Here is a 16,741-nt window from a genome sequence, read left to right on the forward strand (position 1 = left end):
TTCGTCTCTAAGTAGAATTTGCCCAAAACAGTCCACAACACGTTCGGATCCACCTTAGATTCAACCAACTAGGATATTCTCTAAGGTATTATGTTTATTCGAAATATTAATTATATATTTTTGGCGATTTATTAAATTCGTACTTGAACTTAAACTATATGAATACTTATTGAATTGTTGTGTATAAATTGTGATTATGAACCACGTATTTTTAGGGTGGAAATAACGAACTTAGATTTCTACTAGGATTCAAATAACTAAATCTATTAGAATTCTAGTTAAATTAATCCTTTAGAATTTAATGTTTTAATCAAACACAAAAACATTTAATCCGTGTAGAATTAGGAAAACGATTTAATCAAGCAATCCTAAACGACCAAGGAATTGGTCGTACGTAGCATTGCACACACACGCAGCCCACCTGGGCGTTGGTGCGCGACTCGGCCCAAGGCAGGGCGCTGGCAGCACGCGGCCCATCGTGCGCGCTGCTGCTGGGCCTTGCCTTGCTCACTTGCTGATGGGCCTGCCTTGCTCGTTGCTTGCGCGCTGGAATTGCCTTGCTGCTTTGCGCGCGGGCTTCGCTAGGAGCGGGCCTGGCTTCGTGCTGGGTCTTGCGTCTAGCAAGCCCGTCCGACGACCGTTTCGTACGTCGCGCTTCCGATTCGTTTTCCGATTCCGGAATTCATTTCCGATTCGAACAATATTTAATATTTTTGATTCCGGAATTTATTTCCGATTCGAACAAATATTTAATATTTCCGATTCTGGAATTTATTTCCGATTCCGACAATACTTCCGATTCCGGTAATATTTCCGTTTCCGGCAATATTTCTGATTCCGGTAATATTTCTATTTCCGATAATATTTTCCGATACTACCATGTTTCCGTTTCCGGCAACATCTACGACTTGGATAATATTTATATTTTCGTTATAATCCATATTTCCATTTCTGGCAATATCACCATTTCCAAAGTATTCATATTTTGCCTTTTGACGATTTCAGCTCCCACTGGAACCGAGATCCGCCTATTCCGAATATTCATAATTAGAGTATTTAATTTACTTAAATACTTGATCCGTTCACGTACTATTTGTGTGACCCCTACGGGTTCAGTCAAGAGTAAGCTGTGGATTAATATTATTAATTCCACTTGAACTGAAGCGGCCTCTAGCTAGGCATTCAGCTCACTTGATCTCACTGAATTATTCACTTGTTTAATTAATTAATATTGAACCGCATTTATTAGACTTAGCATTGAATGCATACTTGGATCAAGGGCATTATTTCCTTCAGTTTCGTGGGTGAGGGAGAGGGAGACTGGGCGGGTGCGTTTTATGGTGATTGTGGAAGGCTGTTTGTGGGAGCAGGGGGGCTGCCGAATGCCCGGTGAGTAAGGAGTGGTGGCGCTGGCTAGTGGACGGCAGAGGGGTGAAGGAGAGTGCGCGGGGATGGGTGATGGTGAACTGGTGGTGCGCGGGTGAGGGAAGGAATTCGAAGGGGGGAGAGGGAAGGCTGGTAGGCTGAGGGTAATGCATTTTAATTTTAATTTTTTATCATTTGAATGGGAATGAGCGGTAAATCTAGCGTGGTCGCTGACAATCCAGCAGGCGAGGCAAAAACTTCAGCAATTGGGGCATATTCGGCCAGGGAGGCCGCTATCTGGGCGCTGGTTTATGCGCGCACAAACAAGGAGACTGAGCCAGCGAGTTCGCTGGTTTTTGCGCGCACAAGCGAGCTGCAAGTTCGTGTACAGCAGCACAACGACAATGAGTGAGCTAGCCGAAGCTTGTCGATGCATTAAAATTTCGGAATTAACTTGATCTTGCACCTATACTCCTAAAAAAATTCAAGCACCACTAAACTCAAAAGTTAGAATCGTTAGTAAAACTAAACTCACAAAATAAATAAATAGATAATTAAATATGATGAACGGAAACTAATCTAAAATAAAAATAAAAATATGAATTCAAGTGAACTCGAAAATAAAATATTTTTGTGCTTTTGTTTTTTTCTAATAAATTAACCAAATAAAAAAATACTAAATTAAAATAGGAAAAAAAATGAAAAAATGAAACGAGGGAAAATTACAAATCGGGTTGCCTCCCGATAAGCGCTCGTTTTAAGTCATTAGCTTGACTCCAAACCTCAAAAATCAAGCGTCGATGGGTGGATCGGAGAGATAGTTCGTCTCCAATTTTTCAATAAACGCTTTTTCAGTGTATAGCTTCAAACGTTGGTCGTTCACTTTGAACTTGGTGCCATCGAGTACCGAACTTCTTGCTCCAACTGTTGGACTAACGTCAACTGCATCACCAGGATCATCATCACCTGCAAACACTTTCAAACCAAGTGCATTATTTGAAGAATTTCTAGAATAAGAATGAGGAAACTTAACATTTGAGGCAATCAAAGAACAAGACACTTCTTGCATTGGATTTTTCATCTCATGAGACAAGTTAAAGGTTACCTTGTCATCCACTACAGTCAATGTTAGCTTCCCTTTCTTAACATCAATGATTTCCCCCGTAGTATGAAGGAATAGCCTTCCTAAGATTATTGAAATCTGGTTGTCCTCTGCTATATCAAGCACAACAAAGTCTACAAGAATATAGAATTTACCTACTCTCACTGGGACGTCTTCTAAAACACCTAAGGGGTATTTAATAGAATGGTCGTCCATTTGAAGAGTAATGGTGGTACATTTTAATTCTCCCATGTTCAACTTTTTATAAATAGAGAGAGGAATGACAGACACACTAGCACCTAAATCACACTTATCAATGAATAAAGCACCTATATGACAAGGGATGGAGAAACTATCGGGGTCCTTTAGTTTAGGAGGAGACTTGTTTTGTAACATAGCACTACACTCTTCAGTTAGAGCCACTCTCTCTACACCACCAATATCCCTTTTCTTAGTGATTAATTCCTTTAAATATTTTGCGTACATTGGAATCTGAGATATTAAATCAGTGAAAGGAATCGTTACCTCAAGATTCTTGACCATAGCCAAGAACTTACCGAACTGTTGATCAACCTTTGTTTTCTGCATTCGGTGAGGAAATGGTAGTGTAGGTGCAAAAGGGGGAGAATAAGTAACCTTCTCCTTGCTGCTTTCCTTCTTCTCTATTTCATTCTCAACACCCGGGGTTTCAATCCCTACATCCACAGTCTTTCTTTCCACATATGCCTCTTCGCTAGACTGATGATCACCCTTTCACTTATTTTGTCGATAAGGAAATGGAAACCAAGGAACAAAAGGGAGAGAATCATCAATAACCTTCTCCTTGACTCTTTCCTTCGTCCTTCTAGCCTCCTCTTTCCCCTTTTTAATATCCATAAAATCAGTAGGTACTGAGGGGGCATCATAAGTAGTACCACTCCGAAGAATAATGGCACAAGCACTCTCTCTAGTGTGATCTTGAGACGGCGTAGATTGCCCTGGAAGTTTACCCGGTTGTCTTTTTGACAAAGTATCAGCGAGTTGAGCAACTTGGTTCTCCAACATTCTGTTTTGATTCTTCAACTCCTTTATGCTCTCATCGTGATTCTTTTGAGAAGTCTCTGAGGTCTTCTGCATATTCACTATGAGCTTATACAAATCACTCATGTTAGGCTCTGGAGTGGCATTGCTCTGTGGAGGTTGTTGCTGATAGCCTTGGTGCGGGGGTCTATTAAACCCCGGGGGAGCATTATGTGAGGCTCCTTGTGAAAATGGAGGCCTAGAAACATGTGCATGAGGTGGATGGAACTGTGGTTGTGACCATTGTTGTTGGGGTTGAGGATTTTGAGCATTGTTGCTCCGATATGAGAAATTTGGATGATTCCTCCAACCTGGATTGTATGAGTTGGAATATGGGTCATCGGGTTGCCTCTGTTGAAAAGCATTCACTTGCTCCGTTCGCGTGGTATCCTGCGGACTATAAGAGCACTCATGACCAAAGTGACCTTGGATTCCACATACTTCGCAGTAAGAAGTTGTCACTGGAGCTACACTAGACATAGCATTGATACTCATTGGGGGAGTACCAGACTGAGGGGCCTTCAAAGCATCGATCTTTAGGTTCAAGGATGCCACTTGTGAGGACAATAGAGCATGCGAATCAACGTCCATCTTGCCCCTTTTAGATGTTGTTCTGGTGGTGCTATAGTGATTGGCACCAAGATTGGCAAGGAAATCATAACCTGCATCCACTTCATTGTCAAGAAAAACACCCCCAGCAGCAGAATCAACTGTGTTCTTTGTTTCATCTTGCAAACCATGGTAGAAAATCTGAACCAAGAACCATTTTTCAATATTGTGATGCGGACACGACCGCTGTAATGCCTTGAATCTATCCCAAGATTCTCTAAGTGACTCTCCGTGTTCTTGCGTGAATGTAGTCAACTTGTGCCTTATTTCAGCCGTCTTGGTGGGTGGAAATAATTTGTAATACCTCGTATTTTTATAATAATTATAGATATATTTTATTATATTTATAAAGCATTTTATGATTTTTAGAATTTATTTCACATTTAAATATTATTTAAATGTATTTTAATTAATTAGAATATTTATTATTTTAATTAATTACGAAACGAATTTAATTTTTGAGTCGGGAAATTTAATGGGTCGCAAGTAATTTTAAAGGTTTGTGTTTCAAATAAAAAGTCCAACTCGTTTTATTAATCAAGCCCAGTCAAAAGAATTAAATTCCAAGCTTTAGGCTAGCCCAATCATTTAATTTCTAAAGCCCAATGTCAAATTTCCAAGCCTAGCCCACTAGGGATTTGAGAGCCTATAAATAGGACTCTCCTCATTAAATGATCCCCTTGTTTTTCATTAAAGCCTCTCTCTTTTTCTTGCCCCACACTCTTCCTCTTTTTCTTGCCCTCGTGCTGCCGTGCCTTGTGCCCTCGTTGCTCGCCCACTCCCTCTCTTGCTCGCAACCCGCAGCGTGCACTCGAGTGCCCTGCGCTGCTGCTCTGCCCCTGCTATTGCTGTTGTTGCGTGCCTTGCTGCACGCCAGCCCCTCACCCCTTGCCTCGTCTCTCTTGCTGCGCGCCCAGCCAGCCCTCTCGCCCTCGCTCTCTTGCGCGCCCAGCCAGACCTCGTCGCCCAGCCCTCGGACCAGCGCGCACTGTGCCTGCTCGTCCCCTGCCGCGCGCGCACACGCACCCGAGTGTGTGTGTGTGTGTGTTCTTGCTCGTTCGTTCAATTCTTTCGCCCAATCACAATTAATTCTTGGTTGTTCCGTGCTATAGGCCGGCCGATTGGTATAATCCTATTTTCCTTAATCTATTTTATTTCAATTTCGTATTTCAAATTACATTATTATTATTGTTTTGAATAATTAAAATGTTGGGAATCGGTTATGAACACCGTATTATGAGGATTTATGTGTTTTAATTCATGAGGCGTATTTTGATTATTAAAGTATGAAATTTCAGATTTGTTTATGTAATAAAGAATTGATTTTTGTGATGTTAAATTGGTTTTATTGGGAAATTCAAGTTAGGGTTTTAACCTATACCTAATGGGTCAATTGATTAGCATAATTAGGTGATTAATTTAATTATGATAATCAATTATATTTTCAGATTTATAAAAAGGTTTAAAGTGTTGATTTTTATTGATTTTAAGGGTGGAAAAAGTATGTTTTTATACTAGGGATTAGTTTTACAAATTGAGACGATTATTTTATTAAAGAACGATTGAATTCTAAAGTTTAAACAAGGTTTAATATTTTATAAAGTTGCTGGAAATTTAATGAACATGAAAATAATTAAAGTTTCATTATTTTGATGATAGGAGGTGATTTCTAAGTGAGTGATCGTTTTGCAAAGTGACCCCTACGCTTAGGTATTCAAGGTACGTACAAGTCTAGGGCGACCACACTAGGTGTCAAGGGACATTACATGATTGTTATTGATGTGAATTATATTATGTGAACTTGGTGGATTCATATTTGTTTGGGTGAACGATCATGTGAATTATTATTATATTGAAATTATTGATTTGTTGATTGAACAAGCATGTTGGGACTATTGTGAATATGGATTTCATTGTCAATCATGTTGTTCAATATTTATGCATGTATGGTTTGTTTCACATGCAAGGGATGAATTATTTATTGTAATGCTATTGTACGGGATGTCTAGCATACTTTTGAGCCAATTATTCGTACCTCGTTGTACTATTTATTTTACCACATGTGAAGGGTTAGTTCACGTAAGCCACCGCACATGTAGGGTTCAGTTGGGAATATTTTATATGAAATGAATTAGGATTTGTCGTGCAAGGGCACAACCCTCATGTTAATAGGCATGATTTGGAATCTCACCTTTTGTGAGAAGGAACTTGGTAGTAATTTCACTACGTCTTGATTTATTGATCACAGGTCCTAAATGATTAAAATGAGATTGTTTTGGTTGTCGTTTATTAATGTATGTATGTATGTATGTTGTTTGAGTCTTGAGTTCACCTTTAATAAAATATTAATAAACGTAAAGTGCAACCAGAACAAGCTTCAAAACTCTTGGAACGTATATACCTTGAGTATGAACAATGGGGGGAGACTTGCCGGAAATCTTGAATCTCCTACTAATGATACAAGACGTTGTTTCATTTAAATTATGCGCTGGAATTCCGTCGGTATGGCTCGACACTCGGTATGGTCCGATATTTATTATTTATCATGGTGTTGGTGGGCTCCCAACACTCTTCCTTTATGGAATATTCTTTTGGCCCGTTCGAAGCTTATTCTAATTAAATTGTGAGTCAAGATTCGAGTCTTGCATTCATGGTTTACTTGTTATTATTAAATGGCTTTTGCGTGTTGATTAGTACTTAAGCGAGTGATGCATGTTTATAGTTTTATTTCACTCTAGCCTTGTAAGTACTCAGCTTTTGCTGACTACGTGCTTTATGTCTTTTGGTCATGGCCTTCGCCTTAATGACCCTATGATGATCCATCATTTGCACTTGCATTGTTGGGGAGTAGATTAATTTAGCAGGTTGGTAGATTAAAGTACGATCGAAATCATGTAGCTTGGGATGATTGAGAGAGTTGCATTAATTTGTGCTTTGAAACTATTTTTAATACTTTACTTATGTTTTGAATTGTTGGATTTTTTAATACTTGGGTTTTTGGGCCGTTATGGTTCCAACTTGTAGGAGGCCTCAATAATTATTATTTATGTTGGTTTGAAAGTTAGCTGACATTAATCTCCGCTGCGTAATTCTGGTACTAGCCTTAACCGTTATCACGGTGGCGGTAATACTTTAGTAATTCCTTTATTTTAAGTTGGAATATGGTTTTATAAAAGCAAGGAATTATTAATTCACTTGAAGTATTATATATGCTTCCCAGATTCTAAACAGAATAGGAAATAATAATAATTATATAAGTTATCATTTAATTGAACGATCACCGAGAAGCGACGCAACGAATCCGCGCGGAAGTCAGTTGGGCGGAGAAACCAGCGGCCCCGCTGGTTGGTCGCTGGTTTTCGCGCCAAAGGAGCAGAGTCGGGCCATCGTTTTGGGCTGCGGGCGAATCGGATAGTCAAGCCACCTTGTTTATGTCATAACTCTTGTTCTACAATGCCTAGAGGGGCGTGTGACCTGTCGTTGGAAATCTCTTGAAGCCTACTTTCTAGCCCAATCAAAATCGTCTCGTTCCGACATGTAGAACTTGAGATATCATCAAAAGAGTGAACGCTTGTCCGTCTTGATGCTTAGAAAAATAGCTTTTAGCTTCGTTGTTGACTCAAAATCATTCCCAGAAACATGTAATGATCCTCGAGTCAACATCCCATCCGTTCATCATCCAAATCAACTCATAACACTCCGAAAGCATCCAAATGACCGTAAAATCGCCTGAAACATTAAAGAAAACACAAACGGGGCGTAATAGAGTACGACAACGATAACTTATGCAAATGTGATCCTAAATGCAACTAAAATGAAATAAATGCCTAATAGTGCAACCTAAATGTGCCTGAAATTCCCTATACAAATGTGACTTATCAGTATTTACATTACGATCTTGATCAATATTAGATTGTGCATAAATTTGAATTATAAGAACACACGTATAAAAGTTGCGCCCTTGTAATTGGTGTCTTTTTTCTTTTGTGATTACAAATATTTGACATATAAATCGTATCTGACTTCAAGTGTCATACGCTACGAAATTCAAATAAAAATGTCTTACATTAAACTAAGAAGTTAGAGCATCAATAAGGGGAGGAGCAACAATAAGGGGGAGCTCTTAGGTGACTCTTAAGGAGAGAGAAAAAATAAGAGCTAGCTCTTAAGTGTGTAATGGGAGTCTCTTATTTGGAGATTGTAAGAGAAATTTCTGAAATAAGAGCTAGCTCTTACATATAAGAGCTAGTGCCATGTCATTGTTTTTGTATAAAAATATAATAAAAAAAAGAGGGTAAGAGAGAATAGAAGTTGGTATTAAGAGTTAGTCCATTTCCACAAATTTTAGGAGGGGACTCTTATTTGGAGTTGAAGCTTATGTGGCATAAGAGAGAGACTAAGAGACACCAAAATAAGAGCCTCTCCCTTATTGTTTTTGGTGACTCTTAGTCTCTCTCCTATGTCCACATAAGCTTCAACTCTAAATAAGAGCCTCTCCCAAAAATTGTGGAAATGGACCAACTCTTAATAACTCTCCCTCTTTTTTAATTTTATTTTTATACAAAAGCAATGATGTGGCACTAGCTCTTATTTATAAGAGATAGCTCTTATTTCAGAAATTTCTCTTACAATCTCCAAATTAGAGACTCCCATTACACACCTAAGAGCTAGCTCTTATTTTTTCTCTCTCCTTAAGAGTCATCTAAGAGACTCCCCTTATTCATGCTCTTAGTTAGTTATTCAATGTGACCAAATAGTTATTTATATTATTAATAATTATACTATCCAATTAAAGTTTTAATCAAATAGTTATCATTTCTAGTAAAATAGTTACCTTTTTTAATGCTGACATCAACAGTCTTATGCATATGGCGATGTCATAGAAGACTACTCTTTACAAATTATGGTTATTAATAATTTACTATATTAATGGCTAAAGGTATGCATTAAAAAGCATGACCAGAAAAACATGGCAATTAAAAATAGACGGAAAGTGTCCCAATAAAAGTTAATTATATTAATATTAAGGGGTTATCGACTTTCATAATGTTCATTAAACAATTGTTATGTTTTTCTGTTGAAAAAATTAAAAATTAAAAATTACGTTAATATATTGTAAAACTCTTGTTAGATGCGAAATTTAGTTATTGGGATTTATATACTCTAAAGTCTGTCAACGCAAAAGTTTGACCATAAATATTTCTTATCGATATTTATAAATAATAAAAATTGAGCGATTCCTATAAGATCCCACATTATGTTTTTCTTATTCATAAATTATCACCATTGATAAAAGTGGAGCATGTGAAAAGTGGTTAAAAAAAAGTATATAGATTAAAAGAAAACCGACAGAGTGTGAAATAAGCTTTTTACTATAGTCTACCATTTTACTCGCAATTTTGATTATACACCCGGATGCATAAAGCTCATTGTGCACCCTAATGACCATTTATTTAGAATCTAGTGCACATGAAGAATTTTTTCAATGTACATGTTTAAGTGAAATATTTGAACTATATATATGTTCTTTAGATTTGAACTATTTCTTCATTTGCTATATATTTTTACGGTGTGAGTTCTTTGTATTTGAACTATATGACTACGTATTTCTCGATTTCTTGTATTTCATATTTTGTGAATATGTTTAGGAAAAACATATCCATAAGACTACACTTAAATATTCCCCCATCCCTTTTTGTTTCGGATCATCACTAAAAGGTTGTCCCAATACTAAATATGATCACGAGAATGACAATATTACTTAAACATAAAATATATTTAACCCACTACGTAGTACTTTTTTCTATTCTTAATTATACACAACCAAAACTTAAAAAAGCAAAATACTACTTAGGGGCACTCTTTTAACAGCGCGTCTCTTGTGAGACCGGTCACACCATCAACTTTATGGTGTGACGAGCGTGAAACCAATAGCGTACCTCCCCTAAAACTATAAAAAAAAAAAAAAAAAAAAAGTAACAGATCTAAACTATAGAAGTAACATACCTAAACTAAAAAAGTACCTCCTCTAAAATTATATATAAAAAAAAAAAAAAAAAAGTAACATGTCTAAACTAAAGAAGTAACATACCTAAACTAAAAATGTACCTCCCCTAAAACTATTCCGTATAAAAAAAAGTAACATGTCTAAACTATAGAAGTAACATACCTAAACTAAAAAAGTACCTCATCTAAAATTATAAAAAAAAGTAACATGTCTAAACTATAGAAGTAACATACCTAAACTAAAAAAATACCTCCTCTAAAATTATTAAAAAAAGAAGTAACGTGTCTAAACTATAGAAGTAATATACCTAAACTAAGAAGGTATCTCCCCTAAAACTACTTCGTATAAAAAAAGTAACATGTATAAATTATAGAAGTAACATACCTAAACTAAAAAAAGTACTTCCTCTAAAATTATATATAAAAAAGTAACATGTCTAAACTATAGAAGTAACATACTTAAACTAAGAAGGTATCTCCCCTAAAACTACTCCGTATAAAAAAAAGTAACATGTATAAACTATAGAAGTAACATACATAAACTAAAAAAAGTATCTCCTCTAAAATTATAAAAAAAAAAGTAACATGTCTAAACTATAGAAGTAACATACCTAAATTCGCAAGTGTGAACTGGTCTCACCATTAATTGATGGTGATGACAGTCTCATATAAGAATTTAGGCTCTTTTAGGGGGTCTAGTTATTTCACTTATTCAAGTTTCTATATAAGACTATGAAGTATAATACGCTTTTTAATCTTATGTTCTTGGTATTAAGCTTGTTCTCTCCAGCTTAATTTTTCTTAATTTAAATTATTTTACCGATATAAATTTAACTGATTTAAAATTTATTTTTACCTGCTTATTCTTAACAGATGTCGGCTCTAGTGGTTCACTTCGGGCTCGGAGTTCACTTCGTTTATGGCTAATACGGATTAATATCGAATTAAAATTTGAGTTTTATTCAATTAATTCATGTTTATATTTCATTTTTATTTTTAATTAATTTGTTTTATTTAACTTTTAGTTTATTTTATAGGTAAGGTAATTAATTACGCACGATTTTCATAATTAATGTAAATATTGTTTATTATCTAACTCGTTTTATTTTATAATGCCACACTAATAAATTATGCAAATTGTGTGTGAACTCTTAAATATCTCTTTATTTATTCTTAATAATCACCTTCTAACCCCTTTTTGTAGGATGTTAAAATTAATTATTATCTTGTCATATTCCATGTTTTGCATCATTCTTTACGTGCATTATCACCGTTATTACTAATAAAGACCTATTAAATGCATTCGCGCTTAAACAAGATAATTTGAGTTGATTTATAGGTTGTTAATTGAATTCTAAATTGAATGATCACTATTAATTAGTTTATATGTTAAATGAACCAACTTATTTTTTTTAATATTAAGACTTTAATTAATATTTGTAGTCTAAGTAATTGTATTACCCAATTATTATGCGAATCGGAGTAAATATGGAAAATGGGTGGGTTGATACAATATCGACCCATAACCTTGTCCATGTAGCCATATTTAGTTCATGAAAATTTTGGAGTCAAGTTCTCTCGATATTTGATAGAAACTCTTGTGTGGATATGTCCATAAACGTCCAATTTGAATTGCATATAATGGTTTATGGATCTCCCATAACGATTCATTGTCCACTCTCTACTTTGGCTCATTCGTAGACCAATTTTGCACATAAGTCAAACCCTAAATTTCATACGATTAAAATTAAGATTAGAAAGTATGACTAATTAAATAAAGATATTGACTTAAGAAACATTTCAATTAAGGTATCGTTCTTTTCACCTGAATTTTCACTTATCTCATTTTATTGGTTATGAACTTATCTTATCTTATTACCCCTTATCTTATTTTATATTATATTACCTTATCTTATTTTATTGACCCTTATTGGGAGTTATATAAAGATGCATTTGAACTAATTGACCCTTGTCTTATATTATCTTATTTGAACTTATTAGCCCTTATTTTATTTTATCTTATCTTATCTTATCTAATCTTATTAGAATTGAAATAAGTGAAAATAAGGTGAAGAGAACAGAGCCTAAAAGAAATGGAAAGTAAAATGTTCAATTTACCTTTATCCCTTAAAGGTTTCTCAATTTGACTTTCACAAATTTTCAAGACACGACTCAAAACGTAAATATCTCCAACTTTACACGCGTAAAGTTTATAAAAATTTAATATTCTAAAATTATACATTAAACCGATAACAAGCCCCACATGATTACTATTATCTTCTTAATATTATTTTCTTATAGGTTGGTGTGAATTAATTATCAAACTTTTAAAGTTAAAAAATTGTAACGGGCCGGGGAAAATGTTAAAGGACGAAGAGAGCAATATTCTCCTTAAGTCCCAATTCAAAGATAAGTATAGTAAGGTTAGGGGATTCGTTCATTAATTAAAAATTACGTTAACTATTATCAAACACTTGTAAGGTACTTCGTATATACTAAATTTATAATCACCTTTCGACGCCATTTTTTTTAAAAGATTTAGTTTATATCGAGGTGGGTACCGTGGTGGAATGGTGGATGTATATTTGGTGGTGGACTCATAGAGGTAATTATTGGTTGAAAGTTGTGACCATGTGTGGTTTGTGGAGTTATGGAAGAGGATCGTAAGATGGTGGAAGTAAATAAAATTGGAAGTGTGGAATGTAGAAAGGAAAAACGTGAGAGGAAGAAAACTAAGGGGAAAAAGTAGAAATTAATTTTAAAAAGTTAAAAAGTAAAATAAAAAGGTAAGTAAAAGTAAAATAAAAAGGACATATATTTTTGGTGTTAGTACCTGGTTCACCCTTAGGGCTAATCCGGTTTCGGGGCAAGTTTTGGGTGGTTAGGTTCCAGTCTCCTCCCAATTGTTATTGCGAGGATCGAACACGGATTCTCCCTACCAAGTTCAGCCTCAATCACCACTAAACTAACAAGCAATTGGCAAAAAAAAGACATATATGAAATTAAGAAGAAAAATGATATTGTTCAAGTGTCCCTAATAACCAAACTTTGTATTCTCTTATCAATTTAACACAAATATAAATGCAAGTACGTGGATAGCAAAACCACTAAAAATGGCCTCACTTTAGCACAAATACAAATGCCATTACGTGGAACCGTTTGTGCTTGCAAAGGATACACGGGGAATTATGGGAAAAGATGGTACTGTAGAAGTACTCCTTAGAAGCAAACCCCCAATTCTCTTTTTAGTAAGAATTAGCAAAAAAAAAAGGAAAATTTGTCAAAAAGGGCATTTTAAAATCAAAAAATTGTCAAAAAAGACCTTTTAAAAAAAAGTTGTTAGAGCATCTCTAATGGTAAGCAAATTTGTAAGTTGCTTTCGTATGCCACATCAGATTTTCAAGCTACTATTTTTTTCATGTGTATTTTGCTCCAATGGCAAGCAAGTTGCTTGAAATTTTTTAACAATTTTCTAAAATTATTTTTATTATTCAATTCACATGTTTATCAAATAAACAAATTTTTCCGTTCTTTTTTTTTCCAAGCTAATTAGCTTTGTAGAGCTAATTTGCTTAACTTGGCTAATTGTTCATATGTACTCCAATGGTTGGCTAGTAGCTAGAAATTTTATGAAAATTGCAAGCTAGTCCTTATATGTAACCATTGGAGATGCTCTTAAAGAAGGCCCAATTGGGATTTTTGTTGTCAATAAGGACCAAGAGTGATTTTCCGGTGGTCAACTCTTGAATTCCGGCGTTGACCAACACGTGTCACACACGTGTGTAAAAAAAATTAAAAATTTCCCACCATTTTACCCCCACCCCCAACTAACTCAATAACATGTAAAAAAAAAAATCTGACTTTCTCTCGCATGGCTTTGCTTCCCCTCAGCCATTGTTGTCTTCCTTCCAACCACGAAATCCTTCTCCTCAAGTGAATTCAACCAAATTCGCGCAACCAAATTACTTGTCGGTGCTTTCCGTAAGAGGTAACACTAAAGGCCCAAATTTTTGTGCTCGAATTTCTCCACTTTCTTGATTCTTGAAATTAGGAACCCTATTTTTCCGAAGCTGTACAACATATTGATACTCGAAATTGTTAGGGTTTGTGTAGAGTGTACACTATGTCTATCATTAACGGAAACATGAATTCACTTTGTAAGTTCGTAATCTACTGAACTTCTGCCTTTCTAACAACCCACTAGACCTCAGGTAACACTGATTACTTTGTTAAAAACTTCCGATCAAATCTTTACCCAAAAAAGTAAGGAATGCTGTCTTATAGATATAGACAATAGAAAGTTGATCAAGTTCTTTTCCCTGACATTATAAACTTCCTGTGTGACATCATTCAAATCTTGGATCTACCATCGTATTGTTGTGACAGAGGTTTATATTGCCGGGGAAGAATAAGGGTTCAATTTTACAACTTTTTGCTTGCTTTTTAATTTAGGAAAATTGTCTAAGGGAAGCTATGTGCAGAAATCTATAATTGACAATCTCAAGAATGAGCTATAGTTTTTGTCTGATACATTTTTCTGAATACAGAATGATACAACATACTTCGGTGCCAAATATACTTACAAAGGGGTAAACTACAAACTCGTTGCAAATGAGGGGAAAAACATTCTTTATGGTGAAACCACTTTGGTTGCGCGAATTTGGTTGCGCGAATTTGGTTGAATTCACTTGAGGAAAATGATTTCCTGGTTGGAAGGAAGACAACAATGGCTGAGGGGAAGCAGAGCCAGGAGAGAGAGGGGAAGCAGAGTCAGGAGAGAGAAAGTCGAATTTTTTTTTTTTTACATGTTACCGTATTAAGTTAGTTGGGGGGTGGGGGGTAAAATGGAGGGAAATTTTTATAATTTTTTTTTTAAATACACGTGTGTGACACGTGTAGGTCAACGCCAGAATCCAAGAGTTGACCACCGGAAAATCACTCTTGGTCCTTATTGACAACAAAAAAACCCAATTGGGCCTTCTTTGACAACCTTTTTTTTAAAAGGTCCTTTTTGACAATTTTTTGGTTTTAAAAGGCCATTTCTGACAAATTTTCCCAAAAAAATCATATAAAAGTTTGATATGAATAGTGCAGAAGTCCATGTGATACATCTATTCAGAAACAAAAGAGTAGTCTGCTAAACATTCAATAAAATAATTATGAGTTATATAGTACTCTATCCATCCCAGAACAACGGACACAATCATCATATCATTTACACACATGACAATACAATAATGTGACCATTAATAAATGTAAATAAATAATTTGTAAGAATTATAAAATAAATTGATATTATGAAAGTATATATACATTAATGACATAATATTAACAACTTTCACATGATAATTTTTTGATTTAATATGTTAGTAATAAATTATAGTGAAAGTTAGCATATGAATACTACAAAACTTAAACGTGTTAGTTATTCATAGACGGAATAAGTACTCATTAACCCTATATGAAAATTGGTGAATTGGTGAACATTTTGATAGAAATTTGAGGACGCACGCGTAAGTTTTTATGGACCTCAATTATATAACAAAATTGCATTTTCATAATTGATTACATTAATAAAAAATATTTTGGTAATATTAATCCAACCTTTGACCGATTTTCTTTTATTAATCCCACCTACGACATATTTTATAATAATCCCACTTTTACTACCCAACGACTTTTATTGAGCTTAAGTGACCGATAAACGGTAAAAAAGTCAACGAGATGATGATGATGAATGAATATATTGAGGGAGAAGAGGGAGATTCTTACTTCCACGTAGGGAATATTACTTCCTATAATAGGTTTAGGACCTGTTTGGCCCAATAAAAGTCGTTAGGTAGTAAAGGTGGGATTATTAAGAAATATGTCATAGGTGGGCTTAATAAAAGAAAATCGACCAAAGGTTGGATTAATATTACCAAATTTTCCTAATATTTACGAGAGCTCATGTCTCCTTGTTTCTACCCTCATATTATGTGGGAGCTCTCTTGATTAGCCTACCTCTCAATTTATGCATACAACATATTTATAGTGGGTGTATCCTAATTTCTAGATTTTTCTTTACTTGTCATTTATCTAGAATTTTTTTAATAGATTTTTCTCTGGATAATTCTAAAACTTTTTCTACTAAATTTTTACAAACATATTATCTAGATTTTTCTACATTAATATTTTAACAGTCTAATAGTGCGAGTTAAAGGGTAAAATATAAGTGTAATATTGATATTGATAGTGTCATAAACGGGTCAATAATATTAAATCAAATGTTAATTATCATGTGTTGGGAACTAATAAGTTGATCCATACAATCGTTTGTACAAAAAAAATTTGATAGAATATGAAAACATTTATGTGATACTATAAAAGGAAATGTAAAAAATATTTTGAGACACCAAAAAAGAAAAACGTAAAGAACAAAAAGAGCTAGACGAAGGGAGTAATTTGCATATTCTACTCAGTGTCATATTGGGATTAAGGCTCCGTTGTATTGGACTTATTTTGACTGAACTTATATTATCTGAACTTATTTGAACTTAACTGAACTTAACTGAACTTAACTTAATTTAACTGAACTTAATTTATCTGAAATAAACTTAT

The 16,741-nt window shown here is 34.7% G+C and overlaps 1 protein-coding gene across 1 annotated transcript; it reads right to left on the reverse strand.

Annotated features, from left to right (window-relative positions):
• Positions 1 to 2,155: 2,155 nt before the first annotated feature.
• LOC130463472 (uncharacterized) lies at positions 2,156 to 4,117 on the reverse strand. The gene is made up of 2 exons (XM_056832608.1): positions 3,284 to 4,117; positions 2,156 to 3,205 (listed from the first exon to the last, which is right to left on the reverse strand). Exons 1-2 carry the CDS (start codon positions 4,115 to 4,117, stop codon positions 2,156 to 2,158), a joined length of 1,884 nt encoding a protein of 627 aa, XP_056688586.1.
• Positions 4,118 to 16,741: the final 12,624 nt, after the last annotated feature.

The sequence above is a fragment of the Spinacia oleracea genome, chromosome 6, assembly GCF_020520425.1.
Source record: "Spinacia oleracea cultivar Varoflay chromosome 6, BTI_SOV_V1, whole genome shotgun sequence".
Classification (NCBI taxonomy): domain Eukaryota; kingdom Viridiplantae; phylum Streptophyta; class Magnoliopsida; order Caryophyllales; family Amaranthaceae; genus Spinacia; species Spinacia oleracea.